This window comes from Phaethon aethereus, assembly GCF_964289735.1.
Source record: "Phaethon aethereus genome assembly, chromosome: 1".
Classification (NCBI taxonomy): domain Eukaryota; kingdom Metazoa; phylum Chordata; class Aves; order Phaethontiformes; family Phaethontidae; genus Phaethon; species Phaethon aethereus.
Genome location: NC_138575.1, coordinates 68,741,916 through 68,766,712, shown reverse-complemented (window position 1 = coordinate 68,766,712; position 24,797 = coordinate 68,741,916). Strand labels below are relative to the sequence as shown.

General features: G+C 38.6%; 1 protein-coding gene across 1 annotated transcript in view; it reads right to left on the bottom strand.

The window, feature by feature from the left end:
• Nucleotides 1-24,797, bottom strand: part of WNK1 (WNK lysine deficient protein kinase 1) — a gene marked incomplete at its 3' end in the record, with an annotated part of 104,966 nt that overhangs the window by 65,593 nt on the left and 14,576 nt on the right. The window contains exon 2 of the mRNA XM_082001158.1: nt 3,795-3,967. Coding sequence (XP_081857284.1) covers nt 3,795-3,967 — 173 coding nt within the window. The remainder of the gene's footprint in view (nt 1-3,794; nt 3,968-24,797) is intronic.

Genomic DNA, 24,797 nt, shown 5'->3' with positions numbered 1-24,797 from the left:
ATTTCAAGTGCTTTCCAGCAGTGTATTCTCACAAGCTCTTTTTGGGTAAAACAATTTGAAGAGTTGTTTTCTTCCTTTTGAAAAAGTATGGACTGAAATACGTTTAGAGAAAGGAACTAGCATGCTGTGTAGGGCAAGGCCTTCATTTTTATTCAGCCAGTGTTACTCAGACAAAGTCTCAAAGACCAGTTTCACACTACTGCAAGACTGGTAGTAAATTCTGTGGCCAGCGTCGAGTCTAGCAACTACAAGCTTAAAATAAAACCAAGTCATGTTCAATTATTCTGTGGTAGTGTTCAGTCTTCTCTGCATATCCACTTAATCAGGAGAAAAAGCCTTGATGAAATCACTTGAATCAAAGCCAACAAAAATGCAGTATATTAACCCCTTTTACTTTAATTTCTCCAGTTCAAAAGATGATCTGGAAAATCAAGTTGGGAGCAATAATCCTGCTGTGAAAACAGATCTGTAAAAGCAATGGGGACCCAGTTCCAGAAGGAAATCAAGTCTCAAAACAGAATGTAGAGACAGGCAGGGAAAAAGCCAAGGAAGGAGACAAACTGAAGGAGGTTCTGGATCACATCAGCTACCACTTGAATTCTTGCTATTGACACAACCCTCATTCATCTTTCTTGAGCCTGTTCCAAAGATCACATGGTAGGGGCACTTCAGTTCAGCATCTGGAATCCCTAATTACATTCTTGGTTTCAAATATGCTAGTCTCCTGCCAGCTTCTCACTGTTAAAGGACCTGGATCCAACCATCACCCAGCATCCTGCAGTGTTGCTGTCATTTTTCCATAACACTGTCATGAACTAAGTCACATGTCACTTAAGGCAGAAAGCATTTTAAAATGGAAGCATATATAAATACATAAAAATACACACACAACCCTGCTAGCTAGTATGTTTTCAATTTTCCTAGTATGATAGGATAACTCAGGCTTGAAGAGACCCAAGAGGTTTCTAGTCTTAGTTTCTATTCAAGGTAGGGTCACCCATCAAGTCAGACACAGTTACTCTGGGCTGCATCCAGCCAGGTTTCTAGTATCTCCAAGGATGGAGCCCACACAACACCTTGGGGCAACCTGTTCCAGTGCCTGACTATCATCACCAAAATAGCTTCTACTTACATCAATCTGAACCTCTTGTTTCAATTTATGCCTGTTGTCTCTAATCTTCCCACCATGCATCACTGACTCCCTCATATGCCCTGCAAGGCTGCTGTTAGGTCCCCCCAAAAGGATACTCTTCCTCAGGATGACCAAGTCCAGTTCCCTCAGCCCCTTCTCACAGAGCAGGTACTCGAGCACCTGACCATCTTTGTGGTCCTCCACTGAACTTGTTCCTGCTTAATCAATGTCGTTCTTGTCTATTTTGCAGGGTACTACTCAATTTTTAAAAAGATAGGTATTTGATCTTTGCACAGAATACAAAGAAAGATGAGAACACGAGGCTTTCTTAATAGTTAGCTTCAATGAATAGTGAGAAACAGGAACTAGAGTTTGACTTTGTCTGAAGGGGTTTTTGGTTTGAGGTTTGGTTGGGTTTTTTTTAAGCAGGAAGCCTGCTGACCTATAGGATTCTCAGCTAGAGGAGCTATAGGAAACCCTACTAAGTTAGCAGAGGTAGTTATGAAGGTATGTGTTAGCCGACACATTCATTTAAAGTGCATCAGGAACACACACGCTACAACAGCCTTAGACAAAAATAAGTGGCTGAGACCTAGGTCACATTTAAAATTGCTGTCTTCGTTAATAGTGTAATTAAGACTTAAAATAAGCAACTCCATTTTTTTTTTCTTCTCCAATGTTTTAATTCCGTGATAGCATACAATAACAGAAAGCAGATTCATTCTTTATAACAATTGAGTTCTAACACTTTTCAATTTTTTAATTGCATTAGTTTAGGGACCTTTCTTCATGCAAAATTAGAAATTTGCCCAGACAGCATTTGAAAATAATGAGTCCACAATATTTTAACATTATTTATGTGTGTATATACATAAATGTATAAAATAAGAAAAAACATGAGGAAAATTTACTTTAAGATATTGCCACACTCCTGTTCACTTTTTTTACATCAAGTGACAACAATGTCTATGTACCAACTCTCAAAATGAGGAAGGTATCACTTGTATTAAATGCAGGTAATGTAAACATACTGAAAAAAGATATGGAAGTAATACTCAGTCAGCCAAATATCATAAGCAAACACAAGTGTGCAGTGTAAATCTAGGAATATGACACAGGTACATTAACTACTTAATTATATTAAATTTGGCACATCAGAAATTTCCCATATAGCAAACTATAAAATAATGGGTAAAAAAACCACCCAGAAGTCTATAGTTTAAAGGATCTTCAATTAAAGAGCCTGTTAGTTCTTTCTGGATAAAATAAAAAGACTTTCATACTTCAGAGTACAAAATAATCCTATAGCCAGCAAATCTGAGGTATTTCTTCCCACGAACACCCTATTTCCTAATTGTCTTTTATCACTTAAGCCAATCCAAATATTAAAATCTGAAGGGGAGAAAGGAGTCAAATATGTAGAACACTACATATTCTAGCATAAAATTAGGTAACTTTATTTAAAGACCTCTGTACAGAGCTGTAAAACCTTTACTTTATTACTGCTCTGAAAACAGCACATGAAACAACAGATCTATTATATCTATATATGCCTATATATATCAACTCTCTCTCTCTATATATATACACGTTGAAATATCTTCAACAATGCCAGAAAAGTCTTCCCTGAACATACATCTAAAAAGAAAGTTGCAGTATCTTTAGCCCTCCAGTACTATTTCAAGAGACAAGCACTTCCCTGTAATTGCAGTCCAGACACCCAAAGAGCCATTTTTTCCTTCTTTAAATATGTCCATTTGTGGCTATCAATAAGCATGGTAAAAACACAAGACATTCACAGGCTATTTTAACCAAACAGATTGCAAATTGTTTCCAGCTCCTACAGCCTGTTTACACATTTACAGTTTCAATGCCTCTCCAAGACTTAGATGGGCACTGAATTAAGGCAATGACCCACGATCCCCGAGTTTCAAACGCTGGCAGGTTTTTTTCCAGTAGATTAATGGTGACCGGATGCTCGCGAACAAGCTCACAGCTCTAAGTCTCCAGAGCGCAAGGCAAAGGCATGATTTCAGCCTTACTCCCCGCAGGCTCCGCATACCACCAGAGGGCCCTCGCAGCAGTTCGATTTGTTGGTGTCTACTTTAACTCTGGCTTAAAAACAGACTTCATTTCACTCAAGTACTTCACAGGTTGAAACTGCAGGCATCTGCATATACTTTCAGATTTTTGTTAGGTACTACTTCATCAAGTTTCAGCTAAATAAATAGGTGGTGGGGTTTGTTTCTTTTTACCTATTATTAGCACTGTAGTAACACCCAAAACCTCCCAAAACAGATGAATCTGTACTTGGAACTTTACAAACCAGCTCATGCTAAATGGAAGGCAGTTGGAGAGGAAAATGAAAAATTATGAGGAGTGAAAAATCGAGCATTGTATTCCTAAGCTCTCAATCTGAAAGTTTTCTGCATGTGCTTACTAGGACATCACAAGGAAGAATGACAAGCTTGCTAACTTAAAGGATGTTCTACCATACCCTGCAGTGCTAGTAAGACTCCTCTTAAACAAGAAATCCCCTACAGAAGCTTAGCCCTCAGCAAAAGTGCTCTGTTCTTATCTATTCTGAAATTTGATCTATTTTGAGTGCTCCGATTTTGTGCTAATCATTCTCATACGCTTTGACATGCCTTAATTTACTTACGTTTTCAATGTTCCAGATGTCATGAGTTCCGTCACAAGAACAATACACTTTTTTCCTTTGACTGTAGACTCCCAGGAATCATAGAACCTAACAATATTAGGATGCTGAAGCCCTTTCAGCATCCCAGCTTCCTCTTTAAATCTTTGTCTCTCTGACTTGGACAGCTTCCGATCCTAATGAAAAAGAAACGGTACATCAGAAAGCTTTGCTTTATTTCTTACTCAGAGAAGCAGCAACTTGAAACACAGTTGGGTACAGTTAGTGAACAAGTAAGAATCAGTAGTCTTAAATGCCATTTTGTTTGCAGTTATCCTTAAATACTCTATTTAGAAGACATTCTATTACAGTCTTTTTTATCATATATTTTTCCTTCCAATCTGATTGCTTTCAGAGGTAAGAATTGCAAGTCTGTAGAGTATTCTCCTCTTCCCATTTCCTCCTCCCCTACTCTAATAAATTGTCATTGCCTGACTTGAGGTGGAAGGGGGACATAAACATCGTCAAATATTCAAGTGGCCAAGAGTAGACAAAATTAGATCATTTAAAGCATCTCTCTCCATATAAGGGGTAGAGCATCAAACCTCCCTAATACATAGTATGTACTTTTAACGTAGAACAAGCAAATGAGTTTGATTTTCTTTGATTAAAAGCATGACCTCATGATTGAGCAAGTTCCCTGTAATCTAGCATCAAGGAAAACAAAAACATAACTCACTAGAGACAGAAAGCAATCTTTTGGCCAGAGACAGATCATGAAAAAGCATTTCTGGACAACACTGTTGTATTATCTACTAAAAACTGGCTATCAGATATCATCAAGACTCTGAGAAGCTATTACCAGAATAAGCTGCACATCTCAAGAGGTAACAGTCTCCTTGTATCATTCAACGTTGTCAGCTTACCAATGCATTACCAATGCACTGGTCACACACGCCAGATTGATCAACAGACATTAAGTTGGATCCATATGCAGTTTGTATTTTATAAAAAAAAATAATTCCAGGATATACTTAAAAAACACAATTTTAGAATCATTGTTTCTAACAGTTATTTAGGAACAACCAGTGACAACTTTGTCAAACCTGAGTAATAATTTTAAGTGACTTCATTCCATATTTCCTTTTCAATTAAAATGAGGCAGTAAAAATATGCAGGGTTTACTTATACTGCTCACAACCTCCTATTGTCCTCCAGGCAGTAATTCCTCTTCCTTTGTTTAAAGGTAATGTGTTTTCTCAATGTCGTTCAGCCATGCTAATATTTAAACCATCTTATATTCACGTAGATTATTAACTTTTTCTAAGAGGTTCACGGAGTATCTTTGGTCATGGACAAACTTAATTTCCAGATAAAGCTCTAATTTTCATAAGCGTTAAAGTCTTCCAGGTAAAAGTTTAAAAACAGGTTTGAAATTACCTGAGGGATCAGTATCTTATCAGTGCCTACAAATGTCAATACAAATGTCAATCACACAAACACACACTTTTACAGTTCTTGGGAAGATGCTAAATTCTTAAACCTTGCAAATTTAGTCTATAGACATCAAAAGCATTCAATCCAGCAACTATTTCACTCTGCAGAAATTAGCACTACCACCTCTTCGCACACCTTCATAACCATACTTGCACAAACAAATTTCAATACAACATGTTTGCAGAAACACTCCACAAACATTTAGTATTCATGTCTGCTTAGGTGTTGATTTTTGTGTTGTTTTTTTTTTTTTAATATGGAAGCAATACTTCCATTTGAGCTATCTTACCCATCTAATAGCTGTCCTTTCATTACAATAAACAGGGCAGCACAAATTCTGTTCAAAACCAGTTAATCTGTACTGCTACAAACAGCAGTGATACAGAAAAGCAGTGAGGCTGCAATAGGTACAGTCAACAGAACATACACACATGCTTCTAAGAAACACTCAGTGCTTCAAGCAATACAAAAATCATACTAACATAATCATTCTTACAGTAAAATAAAGCAGTCTTGTCAGTCTCTGCACTTGATCTATATAATTCACATTTTAAAACTAGTGTATAGGTGTAAACCCAATTATTATATATGGTAATTATAAAAACAAGGCTGCAACAATTACTTTTGTATTACTTTTAAATTTAGGTATGCAATATGAACACCTGCAATTCGTTTTTGTCCAAAACCTAGACTTTAGATATACATTTAGATTAATTTTCCTTTATTTGGTGCATTCCAACAAGTTATCTACCACAAACCCTACTAACCAGTTTTAGACTACACTTGACATTATGTTCTCATCATAATCTATGTAAACCTAATCTCCCTTCAGGGCTTTATTCAGTTTTCCCTACCACTGTACTGCTAGCCCCAAATAGAAACTAAAAAGTGCTAATCACTCTTACCAATTAACAGACTCTTAATGGACATGCGCATTTTGACTCATTTCTCTTTCTGGTCACATCAAATGGTAGCATTGTGTTCCTGCAAACATATCTGTGACATTGAAAATGGGAACTCAACACTCCAGTGCTAGCATTAAAAAAAAAGCCACACTAGAACAGTGACAATATACCAAGTAATTCAACACTTCTTTGAAAGTTACAGTGCCCTAATGATCTGGGACAAGTTTGGACACAAACACAGGGCAACAAATTTCACCCAGGGAAGACAGCTATGTTTTTGCAACCAAGGAAACATCACACCCTTCAGCAGCATACTGCAGCAGCAAAAGTGAACATTAAACAGAGCTGTAAGAAAAAGACAGAGAGGCCACTTGTTCATAAGGCTAGGGACGCATACTACCTTTAAGCCACCCTCATTTCCTTGCATACACAACTCATACCAATAGCTGTTATGGATGAGAGTATTTCTTTCCTTAAAGGAACACTAATGCTAGGTAACAAAAAAGAGTGAACATACTTAAAAACAAGCCTAGTGTTTCAGCAAAATATTAGATCTCATGTACAATTATACCAACAAAATGAATCTGTATACACAATGACTGGTTCTACTCGTACAAACTACATTCTAATGCAACCTGCAAATAGTTAACATACAGGCTAACATGCCATTTAAGAATCACTAGTACACTTTCAAAACTTGAGTATTCCATACACCAGAACCTAAAAACTATTAGACAGTAAGATTTCCCAGATTGCATAGAAATGGACTACAACAAAGCTCATCCCAAATACTACATTTTGGCATCCTTTGAGCTGTTAGTATGGGCAAAGGTGACAACTTTATGCCCTTTCTTGTACAAATACGCAATTTCAGCAGCTGCAGCTACTAAAATATTGAGATAAGCAAGAAAATAGAGCACCATATGTCATTTGGGAGACTGAGAAATGGTGCCACCAGTCACATTAGGTATGAATACTTGAGGAAGGGGAATAAGAACATCTTGGTATCACATGAAATCCACACACAAAGTTGCTGTACAGCAGCCGAGAGAAAGAAGGCATCATGAGAATTTAAAAGAGCATTTTTCAAGAATTTGGGAAGGTGAGAGCTTTCACAGTCCTCAGTTATAAGTTTGTACTCCAAGTCTCAAAAGCCCAGATGTGTCTTTCCAACAAGGCAGCTACTTGAGGCAATACTTGGATTCCACTGCGGCCTTTGAGCAGGAGTCTGCGAGAATGGTGGTCTACCTCCACCTCTAAAGACGTAGCAAAAAGTTTGTGGCATATGATTCAAACCAAGCGCTCCACTTGATTCAATTCTCTCACATAAGATGCTTGCCCACAAGCCTGGGAAACTTGAACAATTTTATGAAGAAAACACTTCAAGAACAGTTAATATAGGGCTTGATATCCTAGCCTTTAAAGATCGATTTGTTTTGGAATTCCTACCATAACGAAACAACCTTAGGCAGACAAGTCCTAAGTCTACAAGTTAGCAAATCGCATTCTTGTATCTCAGTTAGCACATGCTAAGCAGATACAGCCCAAATATTTAAAAATATACAAAGCTGTCAATCTGTAGGACAGCTTGCTTCCTAAAATGGATTTAATTATCCCGTAAAATGGCCAGAATTGTTCTTCCTGAACCGATAGCTTCCCTGGAGCACTTAAGTCCCAATCACTGGGCTGCTCTTCGAACAAACTGAAACAGATGCATCAAGCCCACTCCGTTCATTTCATTCATTCCTTTCCACCTACATTAAATTGTTTTGACAAGCCAGGACAAAAAAGCAAGGCTTCCCAGCACGTGACCCACAGTTCTGCAGTGCCAGGGGTCTGAACAGAGACAGGCAGCAACTGAAACAATTGTTCAGCTCAGAATGATTCAATAAGCTTTTCTTGGCTGTTTCCATTTATCCATGAACTTCCCCTCTGATTTCTTTTGGTCAGGAAAGAGCTGTCAGAGATGTTTACATTATTCAGTGTAAAACAGGGATCTTGGTCATTCATGATAAAGCAGGTATAGGCTTACTCTTTCACTAATGTACTTAATTTACAGGAGCATGAATTACACATAGAACTGTTACTACCCTCTTTCTACCCCTGTACCTAGGTGCTTTACATAAATGCAAAAAACCCAACCCAAACCCCCACCCCAAGATCAGCTGTCGTACCAAGCCACAAGAAACAAAGCTCATCAGCAAAAAATGCCTATATGCCTTTGGTGATTTTTTTTCAGACAAGGATTAATATTGATTCAGCATCTTCAGTGAGAAAAGAAAATACATTTCCGGCACCTAAATTAATCTCAAATTTCAACCAGGTTGCTCACATACCCATTGAGTCTACTGAGTAATTTCTCATACGTTTTCCTTTCTAACAGTCCTTCTGAGCTCTGTCCCATTAACATCATGGCCAAAAAAAAAAAAAATCACACATCTGCAAAGCACATCACACTACCACAAGTGGTTGCAGAGCCTGGCTCAGACACCTGAAGCAGCAGGAGAGCCGCCTTAGCAAGGCATTGTACTTTGCTCAGGCCATTTGAGTCTGCTCTTTCAGACCAAGCTCCACTAAGGGTCTTGCCTCCGCTGTCCATTTTTATTAACTGACACCAAATGGCCCAAGCTAAATTCTACGACAATTGAGTTGGCATTAAATGGACAGTTATGCAGAAGTGACACACTGCACTTCACTGTCAAACGCACATTACAGTATATGAAGCATGCGGATAACAAGAGAAATACTTGACATGGAAGGAACTAAATCTGCCAACTTATGCTATACATCCTCAAAAGTGATCTTCTGTTTCTTAATATCAAGTACAATTAACATAGCCAAAGGGCCAGGGAACCTTTATGTACAACAGAACAAATCTGACCCAGAAATCTTCCCATGGTCTCCATCTTCTACAGATAAGTAGACTCACAGGAGAGAGGTCAACTTTAAACCGGATTTTTTTCTTTTTTTTTTTTTAAAAAGCAGCTCAGTGTGTGAGCTGCTACATAAGTTAAGAGAGCTGTTCCCTCTTCCACAATATTATAAAAATAATCAGTAAAGAGGAAAGAGAAAGACTGGACACCTTGCATACTACAAACATCTTTTACTAGCCTTCTGCATATCCTACCACTAGATCCAGAAACTTTACGTACCTATATTGCAGGGACAGTTAGTGGGTTGTTGTTTTGTTGATTTTTTTTTTAAACTACACTAGACCAACACTGTGTAGCTTTTATCCAAAGAGATGGACTAGAAAGCACACTGGAAAAATTAGCAGAAACGAACTGTCTTTCACTGGTGTCATCTGAAAACGTAAAGCCATGACAGACTTCAAAGTGCTGTCGAATTATAGATAGTTTGAATCACAACCAACGTAAACTATCAATCTGTGCTGAGCTTACACCAAACAGCATTTTATCAAGCTTTTCAAATGTCTGAAAATTTGAGGGGAAGACACTGCTGCTCCCAGTCTATTATTCAGAGGAAGAGACAAATGTTCTTCTGTGTGCATTTCTGCAGCATATGAGAAAGGCTTTGCAAGCCTTTTAGGCAAGGTTAATGAGGGGTCATCAGAGGAGAAGCTAGCAAGACTGAGCTCTGATATTCAGCACTGTTAATGGAACTGGGGCTTTGTGGGCTGCAGTGTTCTCATCCTGAAAAAATCTAGCAGTTAAAGAAAAAAAGTGAGCACAGTGACTATTGAGCTAGATGAACAAAATATCAACAAAGAATCCACTGAGCTTAAAAATCATCCAGCATTAGAGTTGGTACCTAGAAATGGAAGTCTCATGCATAAGAACAACATCTACTTTTCTGTGTCAACACATAAACCACTTCAGACTTCCAGTGTTAGAGAGGAAAAAAAAAGGAAGAGACAGGGAAGAGATTGTTCAAAATGCATCCTTGTACAGACATGAAAATGGATCAAGGATCTGCACAGATCCTTCCACCAGTATACCTTTCTACAAATCACTGAACCACTGAACATGAAAAACTGATTAAATGGAGCTGAACAGCTGCTGTTCCAAAAGTATGCATGCAAGGCTTTTTCATTTGACAGTAGCTTTTCTCAAACACTCAAGAGGATTCAAGCGCCCTCCTGGAGAGCTTAATTGTATAATATAGTGTTTATACAGTTACATAAACCTTTAGCTAACCACAGAGTTAGGAATCAGGCCTGCACACCTAATGGAAGACATTGTCTTCAGAGAACTCCTGCTTCATGCATGCTTCTTGCTACAGCTCTCTTACCTTCCAATAGTCCAACCTTTCACAGGCAAGTCTCTACAGTCTCTACACAAGATTGTAGGGGTTGATTCCAAAATTTGCACTTGATAATTTGGGGGCTCTCAGCACACTGGAGAAGATCATCAGCTGCAAAGATTGCCAGCTACTCAGTAAAAAGAGTTTAGAAAAAGCAATACATTAAAACTGCAGCAACTGAAGACAGGGAGTGCCAGATTAGCATACACTAAAGCAGTACATGAGAAGTCACTAGATCAAGAGTTGCCAGAACAGACATGCACTCCACACACATATGGAGTAATCTATTAAAACAGACTGCCTTACTATGCAGTGTTTGCTCTTTACATAAATCAAGTATTATTTCTCCCCCACAAAAATACATACATCAGCCAAAATATAAGCTTAAAAAAAAAAAAAAAGAGAAAGACCAAACCAAAAAACTACTCACCAAAAGCAAGAACACACCAAAAAAAAAAAAAGGAGTTAGGCTTCCTTGCTATAAAGCTGTAGCACCCAAAATACTCTTTAGCTTTCAGAAGGTTAGGTTATCTCCCAACCTCAAAACTCCTTAACTATCCCTCCCAGGTCATACATGCCCAGAAACAGCTCTGGAAAGACTTCTGGAAAAGTTTTTAGGAAGAAAGGGTTTGCTTGCTTGCTACTGCAGTGTTACTTCCTTATCCCCACTTACAGAATTTAGAAATCAAGATCAATCTCTGCAGCTGCATAAAGTCACATGGTTTGGGGGAAGGGAAGAATATAATGCACCTCCTCTTCTTCACATTCTGAGGATCTCTGTATTCCTGCATTCTGGATGCTGGTAACCAGTACTTCGAATCATAGAATCACTTAGGTTGGAAAGGACTTTTAAGATCATCAAGTTCCACCATCAACCTAAGACTGCCAAGTCCACCACTAAAACATGTCCGTAAGCACCACATCTACAGTACACCACACCAGGGATGGTCACTCAACCACTTCCCTGGGCAGCCTGTTCCAGAGCTTGACAACCCTTTAGGTGAAGAAATTTTTCCTAATATGCCATCTAAACCTCCTCTGGCACAACCTGAGGCCATTACCTCTTGTCTTACCACTTGTTACTTGAGAGAAGAGATCAACACCCACCTCACTACAACCTCCTTTCAGGTAGTTGTAGAGAGTGATAAGGACTCCCCTCAGCCTCCTTTTCTCCAGGCTAAGCAACCCCAGCTCTCCCAGCCGCTCCTCATAAGACTTGGGCTCTAGGCCCTTCACCAGCTTCACTGCCCTTCTTTGGGGATGCTCCAGCATCTCAATGTCTTATAGTGAGGGGCCCATCCCTTTCCTCCTCATCTTAGTTTGAAGATGGAAGACAAAGTTTCTGAGGATGGGTAGTGGAATGAAATGCAATGCTAACACTTACTGAAAGTACAATTTCACATTGCTGCTTGATAAGTCTCCACCAGAAGAATCGATTTTATATAAGCTACAGACAGTCTTCACGGAGTACGCAAATAACCTTGAGAAAGGTAACACTAAAGTATAATATACATATCTAACACAATGGAAAAGAGTAGGCATAAAACAATTAACACCTTTTAAAGTTTCTGATTAAGGGCAAATTTTTTTTGTAGGCTTCCTCTTACACAAGTCGTCAGGAAAGTACACAAGTCGTCAACCTAAGTGAAAGGTTGAGGGATTATTCACATTAGTTGTACAGCTTCCTGGTGAAAAGCATCTACCTGTACATTCTCTTCTGTATTGTCATTTCTGGCATTTCAATGCACAACAATGGCATCACAGCACAAAATTCATTAGACGATGCAGTTTGTTAAAAACACACCAAAAAATAAAATTGCTTCTCATCCTTTCTCTTAGCATTGATACAGGTAAGTGATACAGCAAATGTATGCAAGTTTATTGCCATTGCTCGAAGGTTAGAATTAAAGAAACAAATTACACATATCTTGACAGAGATGATAGTTGGGTAAACTGGTGGCAGGAGGAAGGGGAGGGAAATGAAACTCTCGGTGATCAGACAGAAGGGGAACAGACAGAAGCCTTTATCAGTCAGGATTTAGTCTGAAGTCAGTCGATTATACATACCCTGAAAGAATCAATACTTGAGTAAGCTTCAGAAAATAAGAAATACAACTTTGTTTTAACGTTGAAGGAGGAGTATCTGCAACTGAAGCCTATGTACAGGACTGAAAGATACCAGCACCACTCCCCATTTTATCCTGCAATTGTCTGTCAGTTTTGATGAAGCTATGTTTCATCACCACAGCAGAAAGGGGGAGAACACCACGAATAACTGTATTATTCTGATGTGGTCACTTCCCACTTTTACATACGCAGTAGCACCTGTGCCAGCAGTAGTAGTAGCAGCATCTAAGACACCTGGTGGCAGCAATGTCATAGTCTTAATCTATTTTTGAAGGGACATCATCAGTGAGTCTCCTGATAACAGAAAAGGCATCAGAACCAAAGTTCGTGCTTGCTTGCACCAAGTTCTAGCATCATTAAACACAGCTGACCTGTACCTAGTCACAATCATATGGTCCTTCCAGGTCTTCAGCTAGAAAAAAGAAGGTTGGCTAAATCCTCAAGTTTCCAGAATCCCATAATTCACGAGAACATTCAGAACAAGTCTGCTGCTAATATTGTTATTGCTGTACAGGAAGCAGGCAGTAAGGAATAACTAGAACACACAAAAACAAAGGTGATTTTAAAAAAAGGAAGTTAGGAACACTGCATCAGAGATGAGCTCACTAACTTTGTGAGATACATGCCATTCTGCCTCATTTCCTTACACTGAACAAATGGCACAAGTGGGATCAGAAGTGCAAGGAGCATGCAAATACAACATGCATCATGAACACCGCAGCAGAAAAAACACTTTTGTTTCTCTGCAGAACAACAGTAGATCAGAATGTTTCTTCTTTATGTAAGGTCACAAGAAATCTTAAAGTACAACTCCCAATAACAAAGTTTATCTTTTGTTATAGTAGCACTGTGTGAATTTTTATTTTCAGCAATGCCAAAGAGGACTACACTGCTACATTAGTGCACTTCAATACCATGTGCAATACTAGATGGAAGGCTCATGCCCAGTGCTCACCAGAGACAGATGCAAGCATGCTGCTTAGAGACTGGGGCAACCAGCTATACCTCAACTCCCTCTTGAAAAGAGGGGCTAGAATAGTCTGGCTGGCTGATAGGGCTTCCAAAGAATTCAGCCAGTGTACATTTAGGTTTCCACTTAAATTTTAAGAAGCATGAATATGGCATACCTGGCAGTAAAGCACCTTGCTTTCCCCAGGAAAATCAAGCATCAGCAAAATTGTAACACCTGTGAGTCTATTGGATTACTAGTTTGTTTTCCAGTGTGTGTGAATGCACACATTAATACAAGTCTATACAACTCCTCTCCCTACTCTCATATCAGCGCAAACATTCATAGGCAAAGGAAGTAGGCCAAATTGAAGAACTGAACCAAATCCCACTTCTGCAAAAAACAATGACTACATTGCCTAACCCCACAATTTCCTTTGCACTCTTCAGAATGCAGCCATGAAAACTACATAGCAGCTTCAGAGTAAATTAAGAACTATACTCACACTTTATCAAATCAATTATATGCTCTCCACACATCAGTAAGAGAAAAATTTTAAACAGTAGATATGAAACCTATGGCTTAGACATGACCTCCTCTGGAATCTCTCAAGTCCTCAGGAATCTGGCCTAAGAATGGCAAGCAACTGTTTAGGCTTCAGTCATTTCTATTCTAGGGTTGCTCTAGGCAGCATTTGTGTTTCCCTACACAGAAGCTTGGAAAAAAGATGGCTATAAGTTTTATTCAATTTATTCATCCTGAAAGACTGAACATAAGGGACAGTAATCAAAATGCTGGGCTATAAAAAAAAAAGTATTAGAACAGAGAGCTCATCTATTTATTTGCACTTTAAAATTGCTATTTGATCCATGGAAGATAAATGGGTAAATTTGCTATCTGATACCACTTCACAATAAGGCTTAAGTTTATCACATATAGCTTATTACAGAATTGAAGTGTTAGCTGAACTGAATTCTTGATGAGCTATTAACCAGCTGGACTATCTTGTCACTTGGCTCAGATGCCTCATTAAAAGTTTTGTAGCTCACGTCAATTCCCATTTTGCACTGAATTGATTGCTTTGTCAGCGAGAGGGAAGGTACATCCAATCATCTCAGTTTAAAATTGCTATGAAAATCCAATTCTCCATTTCAGGAGGTGACAATAGTGCAGGAAAAAAGCCTCCTCCACAATCCGTTCTGGTTACCTTACAGATTTATTAACTCACTGCATCAAAAGAGCTACCGTAGCTCTTTTTGTTTCACATATTTCTGTATGACCGTAAGAGTCGTTTTATGAGTAGGTATATGTCTACAATATTAAGGTGAACCCTTAAGTGATTCTGATAAAGGTGAATAGATTTAGAGAATCAAAAGCATACTACAATTCTTCATCCTATATACTTCACAAAGCTACTGGAGAAGGGGAAGAGTTAACTATATCCACTTTTCAGTATGCTGAAAAGTTGCATCAATATGCTGGTTGGAAGCCACACAAAAGTGTCAAGATGACTCCAAAGATTTACTAATACCGATCAAAGTAGGAGGTACACAAGAACCAGTAATGCTCCTGTGCCTGTGACTAGTTCCCTTGCAAAAATCCCAGCAGAAAGCCTAGAGCCAACAAACTTAAATGGTCTACACAAGTATTTAAGCAGCAGTCCTTGTGAGGCTGCCCCCTGCACTCCTCCAGCTGTGAAATGAACTCACATCAGCCTACAGCACACATTAGCTTCAAGTTTACATACACCAGTACATATATTGCATATGTAACCCCATTACACTAAGGGAGTTACTCTTTCCAGCTTTGCTTCTTTTTCTGCAAACACATCCAAAAGAAGTACTTCATTTAATTTACAAAGTTGTGGATTACTATCAGTTATGACAGGATGACATACAAAGTGTTGGCCACATACTGGCAGCCAATGGAAAATCCTTACAATAATCACTAGAGAACTCCAGGCCAGACATCTCTCATTCAGAGATAGATATCCCATTCAGTGATCCTCCAGGGATTCATTATAAACCCCTCAAATAATTGCCAGGTGTTCTGTATGTTCTTGCAAGATAGACAAAATCAAAGAGGGATCTCATGTAGGGAAAGACTAGAGAGTTCCAGAAACAGTAAGTTTTATGGTGTGACCAAAATTTGTGTTCTAGATGAGGTCTCAGGAATACCTTGCATAAATACTAGTATTAGTACTAGCATTTCATGAACATGAAAGTCCTCGAACACACTGGAGGAACACTTTTTTTCTTTTTTTAAGCCTCATTGCATCAATGATGCAGTCTTCCTGTGATCTACCACAATGTCCATCTTCATCTCAGGCTTCTCATAAAGGGAAGCAGTAGTAATTTTTCCATGTTTACCTGACAAGCTGACTTATGAAATCAGGTTCTTGCATCACTTGCACATTTATGGTAGACTTTCACAGTGATACCATATACATTAGACACCCCTATGTTTACAATACACCATGTACATTTTCCTTGGTGAACACCATACAAGGTGTAGATCTAAAAAGATACTCAAAGTCAGAAATATTTCAGACATCAAATGTACCACTAACATGTAAATTTAAAGATATGCATATTAACTTTCACAGAGCCAGGAAACTGAGCATAGTTGAGTCAGGAGAAAGAAAACCAATATTTAACAGTAGGCAAGTGGTAGGATGAACAACTAAGAACACATGATGAAGCATACTCTGCATCCAGAAGCATAATTGGCTTTACAGTTCAACCATGAATCATTTTAACATTAGTTAAAATAAAAGAGAAAACATAGTGTAATTGACATGCTAGGACCAGTCAGCTCCTATTATCTAAAGCAACACAGGACACAATACATAAAAACAGAGTGTTTTGCTGTACAGTAAATCACGGTAACATGCATACCTTGGACATAAAAGGACTATCTTTACAGAAGCCGGGGGAAAAACAAAACAAAACACCCTTAAGTTTTGGATCGACCTGCAAGGAAAGGTTTTGACAACTAAAATTTAGTGTTGTGAGACAGCAGAGATGAAAGATTATCAACAGAGTAATCTCCAAGGTGATTCAAAGCCAACAGCTAGGGAAAAGTGCTAGATAAGTTTAATATCAACATTCAGGATTTTTTTCTTGGAATTGGGAGACTACATATGGTAGTACTGCCATTGGCAAGGCTATTCTGTATTAAACTAAGTTTTCTTCTGAAGAATGCTACCAGTAATATCCTGCATTGCCAGAAGACCTCAAATACTCACCACAGCCTATCTATCAATCAGCTATTCAAACTGCTACAGCTTAGCCAAAAAGTCTGTTTCTCCTTACATTGTGCTTTAGTCACATACTGTCTGTCCTTGGTCTGCTGCCACTTTACTTCAATTGTTTGAACAGGAAGACTGGAGGTATTTCTTGAAGACAAACTATAATGCCCAAGGATGTCATGGTCCAAAGGGCCTACCTTAAATGGGTCATCACAACCTGTAAACAGGCTTCCTTGTTTTCAGTTTACCTCCTACTTTGTCACACTGCAGAACTCTACCTGTAGTTCAGAATTGTTTAGCTGTGAACTAAAGGAGCATCATCAAAAAAAAGTTTAAAAGATTCAAACATTCTTTCCATACAGTGAAATATCTCATGTTCTGTGCATCATATACCAAAATTATTAGTTATTAATCACATTTAACACTGAAAAAATTTCCTTAGCCACAAAGTTATCTGAAAACATTTTTAGCACCGTGGCTCTGTGTGAAACACACTTATTTGTTCAGCAAGTCTGCATACACAAGAAGCCATAGAAGCTGGAATTCAAATGAAAGTGGTTTGTCAGAAAAGCTGCACAAGTGTACTGAATCCCTTGCTTCAGTGGCAATACCTACATTTCTGTGGGGATAAGAGTGGGCAAGTAGATTTGAGATATTCCATATTTCCGTTTACATTAAATTCCTTGCCTTACCACACAACCCTAAAGAACATCTCAGTAAAACAATTTTCATTAAGCTAAAGACAGTATCATAAAGATAACAGACACTCAGACCTGATTTTAATCTCAAATCCACTAGTTACTACTTTAACAAGTATACAGGCTTACTCTTGCTAGAAAGGTCAGTCAAGAATTATCTTTCCCCACTCTTGAGACAACCAAGGCTACACAAGACCCCTTTTTCACAGGCAGAGACAGGACTCAGATAGATCTCTAGACAGATATCTAACATAGCAGTCGTATTCATTTTCAGAATAAGAGCCTCCTGTCCAACTACCAGGCGACAGGATGTGAGTAAAAGCAGGACAAAGTCCACAAAGGCAGCAGTCTGGAAGCACCTGAGAACCTGTTCCTTTGCCCATCCTCTGTTGCCACTCTTGCATTTTCTTCAATTAACCCAGAAACAATCCAAGTGCCAAGATAAACTTGCCAAGCAAAATTCTTATGTTTGAATGCTTAGCACCTAGAGATATTGGTGAGAACTCACCAATTCCTTCTGAAGAGTTCCAGGTAGCTTCATAGTTTCTTCTCTTTAAGACCCTACCACTATAACATAAAATATTTTTTCCACACGATGATCCAAATAGAGACCTCAGTACTTTCAATGGACAGCTGTGTGAAATAGTCTCTTGGGAGTCCAAATCAAAGACCTCTTTTGCTAAGGGATCAAAAAGGTAGAAGTATCATTAGATAGTTTTAAATCCTCAAAACACAAGAAAATTCTTAAGACCATTTTCTTGTTGCCATCCTAGGGTTTTGTGCTTTGAACTTCAAGTTTCTTAGTTTGGGCCACAAAATTGAATTGTTACAAAAGAGACAGAGAGAGAAGTTAAGTACTTTATACACTCCTTGTTTTCTATTTACCAAAAATGAGGGCCAAGTGTAAGCACCTGTTGCTGCAGCACCTCAGAAGTATTGGAAATAGGTTTCAGTAGCCAGCAATAATATTAGAGTACAGAGTAGCAAGTTTTAAAACTCAAAATTTATGATTAACTGCACCAGCAGTTAACAAGCTGCAATTGTGAAAGATGGACAAGACCATCAGGTCATCCAATAAGCAGGAGCTGGACAGATGAATCAGTCTCAAAGTTACAGTCCTATCTTCAAAGCTGTCAGAAGCCTGTTGATAAATTTTTCAGCCTGCTTCAGAATGTGTTGCAACATCTCTGTCCATCAGAAACAGTCATTCCCCCTTGTGATTTCACTTTGCAAGTAATAAAATCCAGACTGCACTGCAAACAAAGAACTGCAGTTCCCCCCGCTTGCTCTTGCCCTAAGCACTTTGGCTACAGAGGCTGCTAGGTTTTTTTAAATGCTATTTTAATCTCTCCTATGCTTCCAACACATGCTGAATCTCACAGAAATTTTCTTGTAATTTGCTATTTCAAAGTATGCTTTCTCAGAGAGACCTGGTCCCTACTTAGTCCCCTTCTGTTGAAGGTTCACACAACCAATAGGTTTGGCTCTACATCTGCAGAGCAACTTAATGCTCAGTACAATCCAAACCAAGACAGCCTGAGCACTTTCAACATACTAAATTGCTGACTCAGTCTAAACAACTCCATTTCAGAATTAGGCACACATATAAGGCTGTTAAGGTGGAAACTGAAATTTGTGCCACTATGAACTCTTATCTCAACCGACTTCAGTACGCTTGCGCCTAAATAAGGACTTCACAAGAGATCTATTGGCAGTGATCAGTTTTTTAGAAATAGGATGCTTCTCTCCAAAATTCATGTTCTTTCCAAAGACAGACAGTGAAATGGGATGGTATCGTAAGAACATGGTGAAATCTTAAGACTATAGAAGAGGCTACGGCTACAAGTATCCAGAATTTCATTTTGAAAAATGGAAGGAGCAATTTCCAGGTAATCCAAGGGATAACTGCCTTGTCCTATTATAAGCTCTTGCCAACCCTTCCTTCCAAAGCACTTTCAAGTTTCCACTTCCCAGGAGGGGCAAACAACATTAGACATAGCACAGACCTGACTATGAGCTAATTAAAAAGGAATTCCCATACAATGTGCTAGCTACTAAACACTAGAACAGAATTAAAAGCAGTCAAGTACTATTCTGATTATAGCTATGTTTAGACTGTTTAGATTTTTTGCACTTGTTTCATTTACATACTTTTTTTGGACTTCTATTTTTCCCTTCCCTCTGCACAATCATGACTACTATCATTAAAAAAAACCAAGCATTTCTCTAACTGTGCAGTCTGTATAGCAACAGTGCTTGCTGGTGGCCCTATTTCACTTAAACCCTGAACATCAAGAGTCCAGTTGGAGGTGAAAAATCCAAAAGGTATTTAAAAACCCAAACTGTAAACAAAATCCTATGTTAAAATACATTAGACAGAATAGGCTAAAGATAATTGCCAAATCTAGTAAAATATATATATATAATCCATTCTATCCATATCATTTTTCCCTCAAGGCTTCTGGGAAAGTAGACAGATTTTGACAAGGGCGTTTGCTTTTAAAATAATTTTTAAAATTCACTTTGCAAGATCCAAATTTACTATAACTAAAGCCATTTGAGCAGTATATTTTCATAGATGTTTGCATCAGACTAACTACAACATACTGGTACCAAAGCTAGTTCTCCACCATCTGAACACCGAGGTTAATAGCTGCAAAGTCTGCTGCTTCTGCAAAAATAGAGGTTGCTGTTCCACAAAGGATTTTCTATTCCTATTCCTCCAGAAGAACTTAACATCCTGATGAAGCAAGCCATTTCTGAGGATATTAAGCTTTACTAGCTTAAACAGTTGCAACACAAACAAGGGAACTGAATTATATTGCATGACCTTCTATCTTCCATTTCCCATCCTGAGGGTTTGACTTGCACATGCTGTACAAAAAGTAATTATACATTTGTAAAACAAAGTCAATACGCGTTGTAAGTTGAACAAACTGCTTCATATGGATGCTAACATGGACTACTGGCAGGCTAGAACATAGATCAAGTCTTTAGAGTTTATAAAAAACATACAGTTTCCAATTAAGTCTACTCTAGAAAATGTCACTTATTTTAAAGCTTTATTATCTGAGAAGTATTTACTCAGAAATCCTTCCTTAGCATAAAGACAACCCAACTGTCTCAACACCGCTTTTATATCCCTGCTTCACAACTCTGAAGTACAAAAGTTCAAGGCATCAAGGGATGCAACAAAGCATGTGCTTTTCTCTGAAGCATCCGCACCATCTTGGCTGAAGCTTCTTTAAGCTCAAGTCAGACACTTGGCTTGAAAACTTGCAGCCCAGGTGGTTAAGGTACACACCAACTGGGCAACTGAAAGCAGGATCTTATGATGGGAATCAAACTTAAGTGCTGCTACCTAATGTATTAGTTCCACACGTCCTGGTAAAGAATTTAAAAGTAGATGACCACTATGTAAATATAAAATTACCAACACATTTCTTCCAAAGACAACTTGCAAAATTACAGGCCATTACAGTTCCAAACTCTGGAAAGTTACATACTTATGCTATAGAGCTGACTTCTCATTCTGCTTGATTGATTGTGCAGTCCAAAAAGTACAGTAACCAAGTTCAGCAAGCAGCTTCCTAATATTGGATGAGTGAAATGTATTCACACTGTCAAGATGAAAAAAAGACTCTGAGTGACATTCATGTTAAGCACATGCATCACCTGCACTGCACTAACTCTGAGTATTACAACAATATATACAAGCGATTTCTCAGTTCTGGGCTCTCAGACAGAGATTCTTACAATTTCACTACAGTCCAGGCTAAAAACAAAAGGCTTCATGGCATTAGACAAAATACATTTCAAGAGTATTTCCAGTGACTGACAAGGATAGAGCTAATCTGGAAAAGAGATACGTATTGTTCCTTAGATTAAGGTCAACAGCTCTATTGAAGAAATCCAGCCCATCATGAACATGAAAGACAAATGTGTCAGTTTTCATATTTTCAGAAGCAAAATAGGTCTCAGCTTCCACATTATGGCAATTGATGGGTGGTAATGGAAATAAATTCTGTTATATACAGCTTAATCATCATTTTAACCATCATTTTAGGCATTGTCACCAGGTCTTGCACTGAACATTCAAACACTAAATTGCTGTGGTGGGATTTTTGCCAGCAACACCCTGAGATACAAGCAAGATGTCTCTTTGCATCACTTCATTCAAAGAACTCCCCCGAACAACTTCTCTTTTGCAACTTCATCTCATTGCTACTATAATGCCTGGGTTTTTAGTTACTCAGCATGAGGGCTTACTCATCTAATGCTTTTTGAATGGAGTTACTGAAAAGAGCTAACTATTGCTTCATTTGCAGATCCTTCCCTGAATAAAATCAGAAAACTATTAGTGCTTTACAGGTTGCATCTTCTAAAGCACAACACTCAAAACGTAACACTTGAGGTTCAGTCCTTTGAACTACTGGTTCTTATCCAAAGCTCCACAGCTGCAATATCCAAATTAGATCTGCAAGTAACCCAGTGGCTTAGTTCATTTCTTAGGGGAAGATACACAGAAACAGCAAGATAGGAGACTAGACAATACACATCATCTCCTTGACCCTCAGGATCAAAGAAAACCACACTTAACATTCATACCTATAAGGCACAATAACCTACTATTGCCCCACATCAGTTAACAACTATGATAAGTAACTGCAGTGCCACTCAAGTCTAATGGTAAGCTTTCTTCCATCCTTAAGGTTCCTCTGTACCACTTCTTTCAGGGAAAGTGGCATACTTGTCATGGAATAACCAGTTGGGTTCCTACAGTTAGCTTATACAATATCACAAGTGCTAGTCAGACATTGAATTAGAAGCCAACATACAAGACAGATGAAACCAAGATTCCTCCATCCTTTTTTCCATAGACACTACAGCAGGAATCATGTAGAACCAACTGGAAGACACAAAAATCATGGCAAATATTTCAGTAGGAATAGAAAAAAAACAACCCAAACCAAAAATGTGCTATTATTTGGAGTCTCCAAGTTACACCATCACCAGCCACAGCCCGATTAGATACTCTAGGGTAATGTGGGCATGTGGCTAAATGCAAATAACCTCTGTGCTTCCACCAAAAACAAACAACGCAATAGCCATGGATGCTTTAAAAAAAGTAAAACTAAACTGATAAAAAGGCAAATTAATTCAGATCGGTTTCCCTAATAAGACAGTCGACCCCTCTCATCTTTGATGAATGTGTCCCAAGATGTGATAAAGTGCATAGCACCATGATCCTTGATCTCTGCTTGACAGAAGTTGTCATTCAAGGCTCAAGATATTTTGTTATCCTACCACGTCTCTCAGACTGTTCAAAACCCACAAAAGACAGCCAGGCTAACAGCTAGACTTGCTATTTCCAAGAGCACACACTGATGACTCTGACCCTCAAACTGTAAACCTGACACTAAACTAGAAAATGGCCATTCAGATGAGGTTCCAGGTGAAAGACTTCCTAGTGCTCTGACACCAAAGCAAGAGATCACACACCAACAGACGTCTGAAAATACACCAACATTTATCAGAATATGACCTATCCCAGACAACTTATTTTATAAAGTCAGAGAAGCAGGAGAACTGAAGTCCATTGTGATTCTGAAGAAAAAAAGTTGCAGACTTGAAAATATATATCCATAAACACCATCAATTCATCAATGAAAAGTATGTTGTCAGTTCCCATCACCTAGACCAACCGTGTGGATTCAAACACAACAGAAGTTTTCACTGAGAGACACATGGAATTCAAAGGCCACAAAATCCCCACTAAAGGGATCCAGAACAGTTTCAGCCTCCCTAACTCCCACTAAACCTCTAAGAGCTGCAAATCACCAGTCTCATACTGGCTGCAAGGGCTTCTATCACACAGGCACTGCATTAGTGAATTGTACAAGCCAGAAGAAAACCATTTCTGAAACACAACATACCTGGAAGCAACAGTGAGATCTACGCAGACAAAGCAACTGAACCAAACAGTGTTTTAAGGTTTTGTTTTGGGGTTGGTTTTGTTTGTTGGGGTTTTGGTGGTGGTGGTGAGGTCATCCCCCCCCCCCGAGGCCTGGGAGACTAGGAGGTAAGTGTTGTCAATGGCATTTATTGTTCCATTGCATAAAAGTATTAACCATATACATGAAAAATATCTTAAGCACCCCTTGGAACTAGAAAGCCTTTTAGAGCAACAGGCACAACTCTTCTCAAGGTTTGAGAAGCAGGGGATTCAACTAAAACATGGCCAATTTCCCTGGTTGGGGTTTTTCTTTTTGCCTAAGACTACAGTTATTGCAAATTTTTGTTTTAGTTTTAATTCAGTTTCAGTCCATTGCAGTCTTCACTAGTCAAGAACTACAACCTCACTTTATGTTAGTTTTCTGCAGAGAAGCTATTTTAAGTTAATGACCATGCCCATTCTCCCATTAAAGTGTTTTTTCAGTCATGTACTTAACACTCAAGTTTTTTTACAGCACTTTGTTTCACATTATGCTCAGCAGTCCATGCAACACACTGAATTTTGCAACCAAATAGCCAATGGCCATTGGCAGACTTCCACCCCCCTTTCTCAATATTATTGGAATAAATGAAGGCTCATTTGCACATGGATGGCAGCAAAAACCCTCTGCAACCTGCAAAGTCAAGTTAACTCCCCTAATTATCAGTGTAAAGTAGATTTATTACAAGTCTCATTACACTTGATTCATTGTTAGCTAGGATCACATCAGGTATCTCAGCTTTTTTGCTAGAAATCCATATTGAAACACAGACTGAGGATTATCAAATGGCCAAATGACCACTGGGTAACAGTCTGGATAAATGTTCTTACCTAATAAAACTACAACAGGAAAGGGGACAATTGGAAGATTTCAGAGCAATCCTTCTAGCTACTTTAGGAACAGCATCAGTGGCTGAAACATTATCATCAATGTAAGAGGACTTCTGTAATACTCTAGAACAAAAGTTGTAACTTCACCTGAAAAAGGAATTTGCACTTAAGTGGCTCAACTTCATTTCTTCTTTCAGTGAATCTTAAGTTGTCTTATAGTACAGTCTTATTTCAAGTCAGAGTAATGCTGATGGCCCTCTAAACTAACAATTTGGTCACCAACTAGTGATCCTAGTGACTCCTGATAAACTCACAGCTGTTGGGCTAAGTATTTACACATGAAACAACTGACGTATTTCCATCTGGTCTTCATGACAGGAGAATGACTATATAGAATGGCAAATCACTACTGCTTCCAAACAAAACTCAGGGAAGAGGAAAGGGAAACTGCTGAGCTGGACTGCCCTTGACCCATGACATAAACAGACAACTCAGCTGTCACTTATGTTTTG